Source organism: Carassius carassius, chromosome 50, assembly GCF_963082965.1.
Source record: "Carassius carassius chromosome 50, fCarCar2.1, whole genome shotgun sequence".
In the NCBI taxonomy this organism is placed as follows: Eukaryota; Metazoa; Chordata; class Actinopteri; order Cypriniformes; family Cyprinidae; genus Carassius; species Carassius carassius.
Genome location: NC_081804.1, coordinates 19751930 through 19769641, shown reverse-complemented (window position 1 = coordinate 19769641; position 17712 = coordinate 19751930). Strand labels below are relative to the sequence as shown.

General features: G+C 43.7%; 1 protein-coding gene across 1 annotated transcript in view; it reads left to right on the top strand.

Moving 5' to 3' along the window:
• The first annotated feature begins 877 nt into the window (after positions 1 to 877).
• Positions 878 to 17712, top strand: part of trim44 (tripartite motif containing 44) — a 100857-nt gene continuing 84022 nt past the window's right edge. The window contains exon 1 of the mRNA XM_059546005.1: positions 878 to 1393. Coding sequence (XP_059401988.1) covers positions 923 to 1393 — 471 coding nt within the window. The 5' untranslated portion in view covers positions 878 to 922. The remainder of the gene's footprint in view (positions 1394 to 17712) is intronic.

The following is a 17712-nucleotide window of genomic DNA, read 5'->3' as shown; positions in this document are numbered from 1 at the left end:
TGTTGTCCTCAGCTATTTTATATTTATTTATATATATATATATTAGTTAATAAAATAATTCAGAAATTATATCAATTATTTTCTAAAGGTTTTACTCTGTTTAAAAAGTGATAGTTAGCTGTTTTAAAAGACCATGTTATGTTTAGTTTTTTCTTCAAGACAGGGCAATTAATGAATGGTCTTGTTTGCAGTAAAAAAAACTCTGTACTGCTGTACATAACTTTGGGAGGTTCTGAACTGAAAATAAAGCTAAGCACTCACTTGTGTGTATAAGTAGAAGTCCATATCAAACAGCTGCAAAAAGAAAAGGTGGACCAAAATTTATCTTAGCATATTTAGTTTAGCAAAAAAAATGACTCACCAAGCCGACGGTCGGGCTATAGTTTGTTTGGTGTGTTCTACATTGGCGGCAGTTTAATTGGCGTCGGGACCATCGGTAAGTCTGAGAACTTTGATTGGATGTTCAGTTTAGCAAATACAGCGGTACAGAAAGAAGGCTTTTTAAATGTTATGTGATCTGTCCCAATCTTTATGAAATGCAAATGATTTCATAACAACATGAGCCTCTTAAAATTATTAAAGTTAGCAACATTACTGATATCCAAAGCCTAAGCAAGTGCTGCTTTGTTTATGTTTTGTATATATGTCTGCGTTTATCTCCTATATCTTTGTTTCGGTTTTTCCTTTTGAATGATGAATATGTACTAATATATAGCTGCTGATATAGACAGTTAATTCCTCTCATACATGTGCAGAACACACGTTCAATGGACACCCACTGAAGCTCTGCCACAGAAAGATTGTAGCACAGAAATATAGCACCATTCACTCATTTCTGTTTCTCCAACTCATTTTATTGCATTTCTTTGTCAGTTTTAGGCTCCAACCCAGACACGCACTAATATCCTCGTCTTCCATCGCCATGGATGCATCTGAAGGATGCTGGAACAGCTGCTTGAATGAGGACGATTTGCCTCAGATGGATGGCACATGTGATGCGTGTGAACCAGATGAGCCTCAGTCAGCTGCCTGGATGTGCACACTCTGTTGCTTTGCCTTCTGCACCAGCCATGCAGACAAACATTCACAAAGCACTGGTCACCAACTCCAGCCGTACAGCTCCCCAGACCCTCAAGCAGAGAGTGGGCCATTGAAAGACTGCCAGGGGTCTGAAAACGCATCAGAGGGGGCGGAGGCCAGCAATAATGATGAGCATAAACCAGCTAAAAGAGACACTGTGACAGTGGAAAGGCTAAAATGTAAGGAGCATGGTCAAGAGGGTTCGCTCTACTGTAAACACGACCAGCGGATCATTTGTGTGCTGTGTGCTGTGCAGGGAGAGCACAGAGAACATGAGATTATCACTCTTAAAGAGGCCTACATGTGGCAGAAGGTCAGCCAACACACATACACAAAGACCAACACTGTGGTGTTCTTTCCATTATTTATCATTGCCATTATTTAGGCCAGCAACATACTAAATGCAATTATACAATTGCATATGCGAACACTTAGCCTGCACACATATTTTCATTCATTTATTAATTGCACAGCAACTTATCTGGCAATGCAACAAGGCGTGAGGTCAATCTTGTGTTGCTAGAAGCTAATAAAGCACACATATTTCATAGTAAATGGATTTCATACTTGAAGAATGGGGCCCTATCATACACCCGGCGCAATGAGCTGAAAATAGACTGCGCCATAGACCAACTCAAACCTGGTCTAAAGTCTGGTGCAATGTTTTTTCTTTATTTAAAGAGCGTGTTAGTATAGGCGGGTCTGCAATGCGCGTACACGCTGCTTATTAAACACAGGGAAACACAGCAGAACACAAACATGCCAAATATTAAAAATTAAAGGATTGCAATGCATAAGAATTTTTTGAAGGCTAATTGAATATAAAAATGCCTACATGTCATAATGGATAGTTATTGCATGCATCGGAATAAGGCTATCTATTTGCTCACACATGAGCAGCTCCGTTTCATCACCCTAAATAATGAAAAATTTGTCATACCCCTCATGTCGATCCAAACTCATATAGCTTTCTTTCCTCTGTGAAACACAAAAGCTTTGAAGACAGTTTCGGCTCCTTTCGATACTGTAAAAGTGAACACAGACAGAGATAAAGGTGATGTGAAATTAATCAGTGTCACCACGTGCATTGTGGTTGTTTCAAATTAGATATAGGCTAATTCTATAGAAACTGTACATGGGTAAAAAAAAATTATATATATAATATCGAAGCAAAATGACTTCCACAAGCCAACAGGACAATTTCTGTTTTTTGACAGCTAACACTCTCTATCAGTCACAAAAGTAAAAACAAAGAATTGTTCTAATTAACATCCACTGGTTACTGCAGTTATTCTGTCCTAGATGAAAATCTGGAACACTGCGATTATTTCCTGGTTAACCTCTAACCCAAGAATCACAGGGTCTAAATCGACCACTTAGAAAATAATTATAATAATTATCAACGTTCCCTGCCGCCACACCAAACTGCCACAAGATGGTGACAAAAATAACAAACGAATGCATGACATGACAGCAGTTTATGTACATTTACATTTAGTAATTTAGCAGACTCTTTTATACAAAGTGACTTACAAATGAGGACAATAGAAGCAGTCTAAATTAGCGAGACAACAGTATGTAACAGTATGTAAGTGCAATGACAAGTCTTGGTTAGCTTAACGCAGTACACATAGCAAGGTTTGTTATTTATAACACACACACACACACACACACACATATATGAACACAAAGAAAAACAAGTAGATAGAATATAAAAAAATAGAAAGTGTTTTTTTTTTATAACAAAAAGAAGATAAAGTAGAAAAATTATATTAAATCAAATGTTTTAGAATTAAATTATTATGTTTACCAGCAAGACTCAAGATGGAACAAAGACTGTGTAGTAGGGGTGTAAACGATCGAGTAGGGGTCATCATGATACGATCTGATATTGATTCTCATAGCCAGTGATATGATATCTGCCGATACCTCAAAAAATTCAGTGGTATGATTATGATAAAAATATATAACATATCCACCTTTTTCTTCAATGCAGAAGTAAGCCTATGGGCAAGACTTCCGGGTCATTAATAGGGGTGCTCTGATCAGGATTTTTGAGGCCGATCACAGAAAGCAGTATTTGCCGATCCGATCACCGATACCGATCTTTTTAATGCCTTCTTTTTGTCATGTAGAATTTTTTATAGTGATGTTCAATCTGGATTTTTAGACATTTATTCAGGGCCTGAATTTCATTTTTGAGAATTAATTCCTCTCTTAGTTGACTCTTGGAAGAGTCAAGAGTTGTTTTTTTCATTTGAGGGATGGAGGGGGCCAATTTTTCAAAAATCTATATTTATCTCACCTAAATGTTTGATCATGCATTGTATTTTTGTTTTTACATTAATTTTTTCAAATTCAAATTCAAATTTATTTATAAAGCACTGAATAAAACAACAAAGTTGACCATAGTGCTGTACAAGCAATAAAACAATGAACAGAGAAAAAACAAATAAAAGAAAATGCATATCCATAAATCTAAATAGGTAATATAAACATCTTAAAACGACTCACCTGATTTTTTTTCATCGCCGAAGCGAACCAGAGTGAATCGTGCGCACGGCAGAGAACGCAGTACTCGTTCGCTCTTCTAGAGAGAACCGAGGTTACGTTTAGTAACCGAGTACGTTCTCTTACGAGAGCTCTCTCGTACTGCGTCTTAGCTAAGACGCTATGGGAACCCAATGTAAAACGCCGTGCGTGCAGGGATCACACACCAATAAACCTGAAGCAACGCCCAGGATTTACAGTGCACCGTCACCTGAGGGACTCACAGAGAGTCCAGGACAGAAAAGGGGGAAAGCCCTCCGTCCCATATCTAGCAGCATCCGTAGATGCGGCAATATGACATCACACAGCCGAGGCAAAGCCTGGCCAATGTGGCAATGCGGGTCTTACGCAATACCGCCCATATAACAGTCGGCAGCGCATAGCGCTCATGAACTCAGAATACCCCTCAGGGCCCTGATTCGACTATACCGACAGCAGCCTTGCTTGCAAGGCGGGAACCTCCAGGTTATAGAACCTGATAAATGTAGACGGCGAGGCCCAACCTGCCGCCATACATATATCCTGCAAGGAGGTCCCAGTAGACCACGCCCACGACGAGGCGACGCCTCTTGTGGGGTGTGCTCTGACGCCCAACGGGCACTGAAGGCCCCTGGAAGCGTAAGCTAACGCTATGGCGTCAACTATCCATCTGGATAGAGTCTGTCTCGAAAAAGCCATTCCCTTGGAACGTCCACCGAACGAGACAAACAGCTGCTCCGTCTGCCGAAAGGCAGCAGAGCGAGACACATAAGTTCTTAAAACCCTGACAGGGCAAAGAAGACTCAAGTCTCTATCCTCTCCTGACACCGGCAGGGCAGACAGGGCAATAACCTGAGCCCGAAACGGCGTGTTGAGGGATTCCGGCACATAACCGTGCCTAGGTTTGAGTATGACCCTTGAGTCATTAGGCCCAAACTCCAAGCACGACTGGCTTACCGAGAGCGCGTGCAAATCACCCACACGCTTCACCGAAGCGAGAGCCAACAAGAATACTGTCTTGAACGACGGATGCTGAAGGCTAACCGATTGGATAGGCTCAAAAGGGGGACCCTTCATGGCCTCCAAAACCGCCGCGAGGTCCAACATAGGGACTGACGGAGGTCTGGGAGGATTCAGCCTCCTAGCTCCTCTGAGGAACCGGATGACCAAATCATTCCTTCCTATTGACTGACCGAGCGCTGTTTCAGAAAACGCTGCGATAGCCGCCACATAAATTTTGAACGTGGATGGGGCTCTGCCCTTATCCAACAGCTCCTGTAGGAAGGAGAGAACCTCCGTCACCTCACAACTAAGGGGTGAATATCCTCGAGCTGTGCACCAGCTGGAGAACACCGACCACTTCGAGGCATACAGACGTCGTGTCGACGGAGCTTTAGCCTGAGTGATGGTATTCAGCACTCCCACTGCGAGATCAGCGGGTAACCGTTGAGCGCCCACACATGGAGGGACCACAACTCCGGTTGAGGGTGCCAAATCGAGCCCCTGGCTTGCGAGAGGAGGTCCCTCCTCAACGGTACTGGCCACGGGGCGACATCTGCTAACTGCATCAAATCTGGGAACCATGGTTGGTTCTTCCAAAGAGGTGCTACAAGCAGTATTGAACATCTCATTTCTCTCACCCGTTCTATCACCTGCAGAAGGAGGGAGACGGGAGGGAAAGCATAAAGCAGGCAGCATGGCCATTCCCGTGACAGCGCGCTTTCATTCTTGGAAAAGAACGCAGGGCAGTGAGCGTTTTCGTGGGACGCGAAGAGGTCCACCTCCGCCCTGCCAAATCTCTCCCACAACAGCCGGACTGTTTGCGGGTGTAGAGACCATTCGCCCGTAGGAACATTGCCTCTGGACAGCCTGTCTGGACCCAGATTCTGTAGCTCAGGCACATGCACTGCCCTCAGCGAACGCACGTTGCGCTGAGCCCAAACCAGGAGGCGTTCCGCTAGCCTATACAAGTTTCAGGACCCGAGACCACCCTGGCGATTTATGTAGGACACCACAGACATGTTGTCCGAACGGACTAAGACGTGGTGATCCTTGATTTGGGGACAAAAGCGCATCAGCGCGTTCTCCACTGCCAGCATTTCCAGACAGTTGACATGATGGAGCTTTTCCCGTTCTGACCATAGGCCAAAGGACGGTCTGACCTCGAGCTGCACTCCCTATACCGAAGTGGAGGCGTCCGTCGACACCCTCTTCACATTCGAGGAAGTGCCCAGGCTTACACCTGATTGGTACCAGCCGTTTGCTGTCCAGGGTTTCAGCCCTGATCGACCTTGAGACGCAGTCGGCCAGATACCCGTGCTTTCAGCCAGAGCTGCAGGGGGCGCATGCGGAGCAGGCCCAGCTGCAGAACCGGAGATTCTGAGGCCATGAGACCCAGCATCTTCTGACAATATCTGAGCAAAATGGTCGCGCCGCAGCGGAGAGAACTCGCTGCGCGCTGAATGCCCAACGCGCGCTGTGGTGACAGCCGCGCCGTCATGGAGCATGAGTTCAGAGCTATACCCAAAAACAGTATCGTCTGACTGGGGTTCAGCGAACTCTTCGTCCAGTTGACACTGAGACCGAGTTTCTCGAGGTGATCGAGTAAAACGGCCCTGTGCTCCACGAGCTCTGCTCGTGATTGAGCCAGAATCAGCCAGTCGTCCAAATAGTTCAGCACTCGCACGCCTCTGAGTCTGAGAGGAGCGAGTGCTGCGTCCATGCACCTCGTAAACGTACGAGGAGCCACGGACAAGCCGAACGGCAGGACTGTAAACTGGTATGCCTGGCCCTCGAAGGCGAATCTCAAATATCGCCTGTGACTGGACGCTATCTGTATTTGAAAATATGCGTCCTTCAGATCTATTGCCATGAACCAGTCTCCTCTGCGAATCTGCGTGAGGAGCTTCCTGGTCATAAGCATTCTGAAACTGCGTTTCACCAATGCCTTGTTCAGCTGTCTTAGATCCAGCATGGGCCTGAGACCCCCGTCTTTCTTGGGCACCAAAAAGTATATGCTGTACAGCCCCCCCCTCGCGTTGAGCTCGAGACACAGGCTCTACAGCCCCTTTGCTCAACAGTTTTGATATTTCGGCCCGAAGTATGTGTGCTACTTCTGTTTTGACCATAGTTTCGACGCGCGCTAAAAAGCACGGAGGGCATCAAAAAAACTGTAGCGAGTAACCTCTCTTTATAATGCCTAGCACCCAATCCGAAACCCCTGGAAGCGCTGACCATGCATCTGCATGAATGGCTAAGGGCTGGATGCGAAGTGCGCTCTGTTGACTGGGCAACGGCGGCGCTTGGGTGTGCTGCACCATGGGCGTTACGCCTGTGGCATTTGAGGTGGGGAGCGCGCTGATCACAGCGGGCAGATCGCTCCTCCTCGACCCCGTCCCGGTGCTTAACAGATTGGGGGAGGGCTGAGCGGGTCCCGTGGGACTCGTGATGTCTGTGAGTAACTGTGGGCTGCAAGTGTGCACATTTACCACTTTCGACTCGCAGTCTGCCTGGGAAGAGCGTACGTGCACGGGTTTCGTTTTTACAGAAACCACGCGCCGTGTGTGACATAGTGTATGTGGGCACTGAGGAGTGGGCACGTTTACTATGCGGCGCGCGTGACTGACCTGAGTCGATCTCATGTGCGCGAGCCCTGTGTGCAGGGCTGTGCTTACATGTGGAGATGGGCACTTAGGAGTGGGCATCGTCACTACATTTATAGGACCATCGGCCGTGGCCGGACGAACGTGCACGGGTTTCGTTTTTGCAGAAACCACATGACGCGTGTGACATAGTGATTGTGGGCACTGAGGAGTGGGCACGTTTACTATGCAGTGCGCGCGATCGACTTGAGTCGCTTTTATGGGCGCGAGCCATGTGTGAAGGGCTGTGCTTATATGTGGAGATGGGCACTAAGCAGTGGGCATCGTCACTACATTTATAGCACCATCAGCCGTGGCCGGGCCACCAGAAATTGCACCTCTTTCGGAAAATATCTGGGTAGCCGTGATAACGGTTTTTGTGTGCAGGCAAGCGGGCAACCGTACAGGCTTGCGCATTGCAAAAGACGCTGAAACAGTCACAATCCCTGGAACTGAAACAGTGGCGCGCTTAGGTGAGAGTTCAGCTGCGGTGACTCGTACACCGGCGCTTTCCTAGGATGGCTTCGGGGCTCCCGGCCTCACCGTAATCCTCTGCCACGGTCCCCACGGCGCGGGGTGACAGCCGGTAGAGCGAGAACGAGGGTCTTGAGCTGCGTTGCTGAAGCTGTTGTGATAATGGCTTTTGTGTGCAGGCAAGCGGGCAACTGTGCAGGCTTGCGCGTTGTAGAAAACGCTGAGACAGTCACAATTCCTGGAACTGAAACAGCGGCGCGCTTGGGTGAGAGCTCGGCCACAGCGGAACTCGTACACCGGCACTTCGATGAAGCAGCCATCGTGTGTAGTGCAGACGCAGCCTGCTCAGCAGCAGAAAAGATTCGCGCGAGCAGAGGTGACGTCATGCAGCAGGCTTTAGATGGCAACACCGCTTTCGCCTGCCGTCCAGCAGAGGGCGGACAAAGGTGCGTCGCTATCGCCTGTTCCACCGGTGGAAGTGACTGGTAGTTCCTGTTTTTAGCATCATCCAGTGTGGAGAATGCTAGTGAGACAGACGAACGAGTTCGCGCTGAATATGGAGCGTTCCAAGCCTTTGCCACCTCTTCATGAAGCTCAGGAAGAAATGAGGCGGGCTTTGAGAAGTACGCTCATCCGAAAGGGAAACTACCATCCAGCCGGGAACGAGAGGGGGGGCGCTGGTGCAGACCACTCGAGGCCGAGACTCGTCGCGGCCAGCGTGAGCACTCGCCTCGGCTCCTTCTCGATTGCCTGCTCGTTTGCTGGGCTTCTGAGCAGAAGGCGCGAGATCCTCGGAGCTCGCCCAGCCATCACTGCCCGAAGCTAGCAGAGAGCGCGTGTCCTCTTCCCCCGACGCGGCCCTGAGATCGACCTCCTCGGACGACGTGGCAGCAAACAGCGGGCGTTGCCCATCGGGAAGTGATGCAGGGGAGGCCGGTGAAGCAGGGCGAACCTGCGAGTTCGGTTGAGCTGAAGACGGTTTCGGAATCCGCTGGAAGCGGCGCTTTTACGGCGCCTCAGCGCAGCGGAGAATGCAGGCTCAGAGAAAAAGGCCAAGCGAGTCCTCAGAGTCACCATGGCAACAGCTCGCAGTGAGGGCATCCGCCGTCAGCGAGCGCGAGCGCTGCATGATCTTCACCCAGGCAGGAGACACAGATGACGTACCGTCTCCCTCGCTGAGTGGGGCTCTGACGAGCCGCAGGAAGGCATCATAAAAAAGACGCAAGCTCTTTTACGAGTGTGTGTCGCAGGGCGAACACACACACACGCATAAAGAACAGTTGGATATAACAGAATTGAAAGGATATGTGCGCCGGAGAGCGCAGCAGGAACGGCAGTGGAAGGCGGCGAAGGCCAGCAGCTTCAGAAGTGGCTCGTCCCGCTGAGATGCCTATCAGACGGCGCTTGCTTACTCCGTGATCCAGCGATGCGTGAGCTTCGCTGAAGAGATGAAAAATCAGGGGAGTCAGCCTTTTCGAGCTCCTTTTATAGGTTGGGCCACACCCGTTTCGGCGGCAAGTGGCAAGAAGGGCGCGAAGCCTCCTTATTGGTCTGATGTTGCATCAGCCTGCGCTCGATAGGCTGTGCAGTTGCCGCAGAACAGCCAATGAGCGAGCGAGCCGTCTCGCCTATGGCTGTGTACTGCTGCAAATGCGCTTTACAAAAATACAAAATTAAGGATAATTTTTTGCTTCAGTATTTCATGAAAAGAGACTTTTCCCGTAGCGTCTTAGCTAAGACGCAGTACGAGAGAGAGCTCTCGTAAGAGAACAAAGCCAAACTAACTAACCCAAGGATATTCACAAATTACCTAGGAAAAAGATAATTAAAAAATAAAACGCATAAGACTTCCCTCTCTTCCTGTCTGCCCATAACCAGGAGAAAAAGAAAATAACAAACAAAAATGGCACCCTCCCCCTACATTCCCATGTAAGTCAAAAAGAACATAAACATACTAACAATCATAGTTAACATTAAACAAAGATAATCAACTGGTTCTAAACGGCTTCAGTTTTCTTTCTGCTCAAGAACACTACAAAGTCCTGAGTTCACTTACTCAGATCAACCAAAGTCAAACAACAAGTGACTCTGGGGAATCATTATGTAGTAATGTAATATCAGTAATGTAGCCCTGGTCGAGAAAAGTCCCTCTCCTTTCTCCACAGACCCACTACTTTTCTACTCCTTCCTGTTAGGGCTGTGCAAAAAATTGAATGGTATTTTCATGCGCATCTCATCAGTAAAGGTGCTCCTGTGATTAGAAGTACATCTACAGCACGTGCGTTCAGATCAGGGTTGCCAGGTTTCCAAAACAAATCCTGCCCACTTGCTTCTCAAAACTAGCCCAATCGCGTTTCCAAGAGGTTCCCCGGTTAAAATACACGTTTTTTTGCAGGACCTGCGGACATGAAAAACAACCGCGGACTGGTTCAGGTGGAGCGGCATTTACTACACAGAGCCATAGTCCACCGACAAGTTACATAAAATCTTTTTTGGAAAATCGACAAAGAATCGCCTGCGATTTTAAAATCGACTTTGTGTGGATTTTCTGTGAACTACGGCTCTGTGTAGTAAAGGCCAACCAGTCTTGCCAAGTCTGCGGTTGTTTTTCATGTCCGTGGGTCGAAGCGACCCCAATACAAATAATGTTATGTTTAGCCCCTAAAATGAAAATTTTACCAAGGCAACCCTGCCAAAAAACATGCATTTTAACCCCGGGATGCAATTTTTATCTGGGAACCTCCTGGAAAACGCGATTGGGATAGTTTTGGACTAGTTTTGAGAAGCAAGTGGGCAGGATTTGTTTTGAAAACCTGGCAACCCTGATCTGAATGTACGTGCTGGAGATGTACTTCTAATCACAGGAGCGCTTTTACTGATGAGATGCGCATGAAAATACCATTCGATTTTTTGCACAGCCCTACTTCCTGTCATCATCCAATCACCTCTGGCTTCACTAGATTGAACATAGCTGGTTGGAACACCTGTCTCATGACGAGGGAGATAACCACAAACAACCACATCAAACACACACATGCACAATTATAAAACACATTAAATATATCCACGGACGTAACACCCCCATTACTAAATTTTTTTGTCATGTAGAAAAAATCTGCATAACAGCACAACTACATTGTCTGAACCCTTTCGATGTTTGATCTCAAGCTTGTACTCCTGCCAAACGAGAGATCACCACATCAAATACTGGTTTGAGTTAGTCTTTTGTGACAAATCACTAGTGGATCGTGATCGCTGTACATTTTAATCAGGCTATGACCTCCCAAGTATAGTTCTGTAATTGCGCTGACACTTAGAAAATTGCACTTATTTTGGCCATTATGTGCTTTACATGCCCCTGACCTACCATTTTACGACATTTCTACCATTATACGCATTGATTGTTTCCTGAGTGTAATGCATCCCGAACGCCATAACATTATATTGCAGAAAGCTAAAAGGAGTGACAAACACAGATATTTTACTAGCATGGGTAGTTAAAGGGACTTGCCAATACCCTTTAAGAAGATCTAGTTTAGTGACGTAAGTGGCAGAGCAAATTCGATCAACACAATCTTCTATGCGGTGTAAAGGAAAATAATCTGCCTTATTCACACTGTTAACCCTTCGGTAGTCTGTGCAAAAATGAAAAGATGAGTCTGGTTTCTGGACTAACAGACATGGAGAACTCCACAAACTTTGACTTTTGACAGCCAATCCATTTTTCAGCAAATATTCTACCTCATTTTTCATCGCTGCTCATTTCATTGGATACAGTCGGTATGGATGTTCCCACATCAATATCATGACACAGGACTGTAGTTCTACCAGGAACATTAGAAAATAGGCAGGTATATTTTCATATCACTCTCACTACATCATCTCATTTGCATGTCAACAAACGCTCTAGATGAGAACCTAAGTTACTCAAAACAACTGAATTCTCCAGATGAACCCCACAACCTTTATAGTCATCCACCACTGCATCCTCATGTATCCGCTCAGAATCAACAAGAATAGAGGTATCAAGCATTGAAGACGAGGGAGTCTGTTTCATCTCTCCCTCAAAGTGGGAAGTCGTGGCCTAATGGTTAGAGAGTCGGACTCCCAATCGAAAGGTTGTGAGTTCGAGTCCCGGGCCGGCAGGAATTGTGGGTGGGGGGAGTGCATGTACAGTTCTCTCTCCACCTTCAATACCACGACTTAGGTGTCCTTGAGCAAGGCATCGAACCCCCAACTGCTCCCCGGGCGCCGCAGCATAAATGGCTGCCCACTGCTCCGGGTGTGTGCTCACAGTGTGTGTGTGTGTTCACTGCTCTGTGTGTGTGCATTTCGGATGGGTTAAATGCAGAGCACAAATTCTGAGTATGGGTCACCATACTTGGCTGAATGTCACTTCACTTTCACTTTCACTTTCACTTTCACATAATATGCCTTAACCTGTTAACCAGACACCCCATTATTGGACTCACAGCTGAATTTGCCCTAACTAATTTAAAATTGCAACAGTTCCTTACTTATGTTTGTTACACACATAATTTTGGTGTCTTTGGAAAGGAGACCCTTTGGGCTTTACTTTTTATCAACCAGAGTTGATAATGCTCAAAAATATATAAAACATATTTACCCCCATATAAAACATATTTACCAACTGAATTGAAGGGGTTCTACAAACTATTTTAGTCATTAAACTTATCAACGCATAGTTTTTCAAATAAAAACAATAAACAGAAACTTGAGCCCTATTCGGACTGGACTAGTTTTACAGGGGGTCTTAAGAGTACTTGGTGATTTTAATCCCGTCCGAAATCTGCCACGTCTGTGTTTTTCTCACACAACCTCTGTGATAATTCCAGAGCAAGTTACCTACTGTTTTTCATTGATCCTCTTTATCACATTCACATTCATTTATGCATTCAGTTACATAATGTTTTAATTACAGGTGTACCTTTATGAAAATTAAACATGTTTTTTTTTTTTTTTTTAAGGAAAACAAGTTAAACTAAAGAAACCACACATTAACATGGTTTTGCTATACTAGCCATTTAGTATTTAGTATTTATTGTGTAATAATACTAATGGTAATCATTGCGAATGACTATATGCAATGCACGCATACAGAGGGCGTGATCTCTTTGACGCCCAGATGCACAAAACAGACCCTCCCACCTCTGTGATAAACATGGAGCTGTTAGTCCCGTTATAGATATGGTAAACATACAAATGTGCTATAAAGTCAATAATCACATTCTATTCATATAGACGGCGTTCACATTGATAGCTGTGATTACACAGTAATAGCGTGCTGGTTTGTGCTCAAACATATGGTAATCATGCATATACAGTCACATTTAACATAAAACACAAAAATGTTGAAAAATAAATAACAAAATAAAGAAAAAGACGATCGCTAAGTTACGCCTCCATCAGATGACAGGTGCGTCACAGAGCACATCACAAGCCATCATTAGAGAGCGCCAGAAATGAAATAATGTAATCTTCTGCGTGTCTTTTACTTTTTTTAGTGGATAATCTTATTCTGTTTGTACACTGTATGCTACAAACCCATGCTGTTTTTGTAGTACCAAGACGCAGTTTTCAGAGCCGAGTTATTCCATAACGGACGCAAAATATCCCTGAAGGACTGATACATAAACAAAGTATTTATCATCCATAATTACAATGCTATTGCTTTGTTGGACTAAACATTCTCCATGAGAATGTTGTTCAGTGGACTCTTGCCTTCCTTTCTAGACCAGGATTTAAAGCTGTGGATGTGTTTATGACTCGTTATTACGACAAATCTGGTATGTACTGCATTTTTATTTTTCTTGTTTTGATGTGTACTGCTTACACAAATGTAGCAAATACATTCTTTGTAAGCTTTCCATTTGAAAAACAGCGATCTGTCATCGATGCTTGAGGCTTAGATATTTATAATAATATATAGTTTGTCAAGATTAATTATGCGGACATCGCATAGTGCTAATTCAATAAATGCACAGCTAAACAATGAGCAATAGCTACATTTACTATAGAAGTTATTAATCTTTGTTAAAAAAAAAATACAAGTCTTAGCTCATGTTAGCTCATTAAATAACACAGTTGCAACTTTCAGTTTTAACAATGTTTTATTAAATATTGGAATACCTAAGATTAATGAATGTTCAGAATAATTTTTTCATTGGCAGTTTATGTTTATTAATGAAGCCATAATGTAAACTGTTAATGTTAAAAGATCAAAACACTTTCAAACAATATCTAGGGCATTTGTAGTCCAAAAAAAATAAAAAAATGTTTGAAGATAAATAGCCTATTAAGTCTAAATATTTCAGTAGTTGGCTCTGTAATAAACACCATAGGGAAAACACAATTATTTAAGATTATTTAAATTTGGTTTAGAAAGTAACAGCTGCTTTATTTACTGTGTTTACAGGGCAAGGGCTGCATTTAGCGCCATCTGCTGTCAGAGAGTGAATGTGCTTTCATTAAGCGTGTCTCTCACACGTTCCTTGTTTACATCAGAGCGCATGCGTTCTTTAAAGCAGCATACAGCGGTGTTGTGCATTTTAAGCAGCTGATGGGAATACTATTCTTAAAATGCATTCCAAATTCGGAATAATTTGTAATGTATATTTATTCATGGTATTTAGAAGTGCCCACGATAACAATATCGTGCATATTAATCACCGCAATATATCGCATTACCAAATACCGGCACAAGTCTAGTCTCCACACAAAAGGCACAGAGCATAGACTTTAAGTCTGATGGAACCTTTCTAGAGCTCCCTGTGTTTCCGCACTTTTGCAAATACTTTTGAGGTGAAATTTAACCCCTGGTCAGTCTGAATTACATAAGGCAGACCAAAAGTAGTACAAACTTCAATTATTTGGCGATTAGAGGAGTTTTAATCGAGAACAGCGGTATAGCCTCTGCCTAACGCGTCGCTAACACATAACTGTCAACATAAACTTATGCCAAGTTTTTGATTTGGGCAACGGACCTACATGTTCAATAATCAATCTCTCAAATGGTTCACTTATCACAGGAATGGAATACAAAGGTGCCAAATGAATCATTTGGTTCAGCTTCCCTGCACTATGGTATACATCACACGAATGGCAGAATTCTGATACTGCAGATTTTAATCCAGGCAAAAAATAATACTTAGAAACATGGTGAAATGTTTTCTTGACTCCCAAAGATCCCGGAAGAGGATGTTCATGGGCCAACTTTAACCAGTAACCAGTCGGTAACACAATTTGATATCTCACCTGCAAGTCTGCTGCGTCAGAATGTTTCCATTTACGCTAGGGCTGGGTATTGATTCAGATGTTCCAGATCGATACGATTTCGATTCACAAGCTCTTAAATCATTTCAATTTTAAATTCTTTATTGACGGATTGCACAGGTTCGATTGGCAATGGGCTTCTTCACACTGCCTGAACATGTGCAATTGTGCTTTTGAAGACTACTGACCATGCGCACCTGTCCGCTCGGTCGTCTGCTCAGAGCCTCGGCACACACTCTCCAATGGCGATTTTTACTTCACGCCTACCTAGCGGTCCATAGCGAACTCGCGGATTCAGAAAGTATAAGAGGCTTTAAGATGCAGTCTGTAAGACGCGCACGGGAGCATGACTTGACGCGCGACATTGCAGAAAATGTGCGTTCACAAATGTAACCTATGTTGATCCAAATATGGAAAGCACTTTCGAATTTAATAATATGAGGTTCTCTCCAGAGATGTTTTGCCACATTTCTTCAATTAAGGATGATTGCTGCGTAGTATATGGTGTTTCCATTTGCTTGAACTTCAAGTGAGTTGCGGGGCAAACCGGAAATCCTCCTTCACTACTGATACTGCGACTATTCTTTTTTTGTATGTGTTCAGTTGCTGGCATTCTCCACATTTTTTTTTCTCCCTTTTACCAAACTAATGGCTGTTGATGACTCTTTAATTTGAATTCTTGAAGTGCGCCCTTGTATGTGTTTATAATGTTATGTGGGTAAGTCTGCTCATGTCTGAAAATAATTTATGAAAAACAAAATAATTTCACATAAAAACATTAGGCTATAGCTTACATTTCTTTAGTAGCCTACATTTTTTTCAATTAATGTAAAAAAGAAAATTAATTGTAAAACAAAGTTTTTTTGTGTGTGTTCAGCATATGGTTGGCGGCATTTGAATCCGTGACGGGCCTCGGGTTCAGAACCACTGCTTTAAGCACTGAATGATCGAATGACAGGTTCATTGGTAACATCGCACAAGACACATAAGAGGGTGACATCTAGTGGAGAAGATTTGTAATTAGATTAATGCTAATCTTACGTTCAATGTCTGCGGAAATAAATATGGAAAAAAATCGATTCATGGCTTTTGAGAATCGATTTTGAATCGACCACATTTTTAAAAACGATTAATCGAAAAATCGTTCTTTTTTACCCAGCCCTAATTTACGCATGAACTCCCTCCTCCCAATAATACATGGTGGTTAATGTGAAGGACATCTCTGATTTGGACACAATCTCAAAACTATTTTTGCAATGTAGGATCAGACTTCGTGGCTAGGTAGAGATATCTGATCTCAACCCACCTGTAAATGAACTCCTTCTGCTGTCAAAGGTTCTGAACAAGACTTCAATTCCTTCCAGGTACGTTCTGTCAGTACCAAGAAAAGAATCAGAGAAGTCAACTACATTGTTGAACTTTAATTTCAACCTTGTTACCACACAGGCAGGGAACAATGAAGGCAACTGCACAGACAAATCTGGCTGACAGCAGCCATCAGGTCTATTAGTCACCACTGGGCAAGGGAAAATGTTAGCTCCACCGAGGTCATCTCCAAGGATTATACTAACCCTGTGCATGGGAAATTTAGGGTGCACACACAACTCAACAACTACAGTAACAAGTTCAGATTTTGTTCAGTGAATATTATGGAGTGGAACATGAACACAAGCCCATCTCGATGCCTCACACCAGCACATTTCTACCCGTATAGGTTTTTCTACCCAGTTTTTGAAATCTGCTAGTAGCAATAACTCCTGGAGTCGCTCAAAACCAACAACTCAACTTGGTAAAAACTACTTTTCAAAAAGTACTCTCTTCTATTGAGCAAACTGTTCACAGGTTTGTTTGAAAGACTTTGAATGAGACCTGCATTTTTGACAATAGAACTCCAGGACTAATTCATATGCCCGTAACACTGCCGCTTTAACGATCTCTTAATCAAGAGATTGATTCACAGGCAATGCAATATAATGAAATATAATTACTTTGATATTGCCTACAAAACTGAACAAATTTAATCACTGAAACAGTAGTATAAGCAGTTTAGGGACTGTTTAGCTGTTCAAATCAGACACTAGGGCATCTCTTCGTTCAGACACAGTGGAATATCTGACAAGAATTTGGGTAGAGGGGAAGTCTGGAAGATATTGATGCTAGAGAGAGTGTGGCCAGCTGGTTTAGCCAAGGCCAAAGATCACAGCAAAAAGGTTATCAAATAGCACCCCATAGTCTTCACTTTATAGATAAAATATAGATTTGTTCTTATTAAATTTACAAAAGTTATTCAGTAATGAGCAGTGAGAGTATTTCTTTTTTGTCTTTTTTGTTTAACATGAAAAACAGACATCAGCAGGTTTATCAGTCTGCTATCACTTTAAGTCAGACTGCAAAGATCCAATATACTGATAGATTCAGCCGTTCCTTTATTACATAACCGACTGTCTTTCCTAGGATATTCACCAAGACATGCATTTTCATGTATTTTTGCCTGTGTTCATTCAAGCACAAAAGTGAAGAGAACTAAATTCAGTATTCATGTGCTGTTTGAAGATTTCTGTGTAAACTAATTTTTGTTTAATAATAAAATAAAAGAATTCCATTTTAAAACGATTCTTTATTATTACCCCTGCAAAAAATATCTAAGTAAATTCAACCAAATTTTTCTCCACTCTACTCTTTTTGCCGAGAAGAG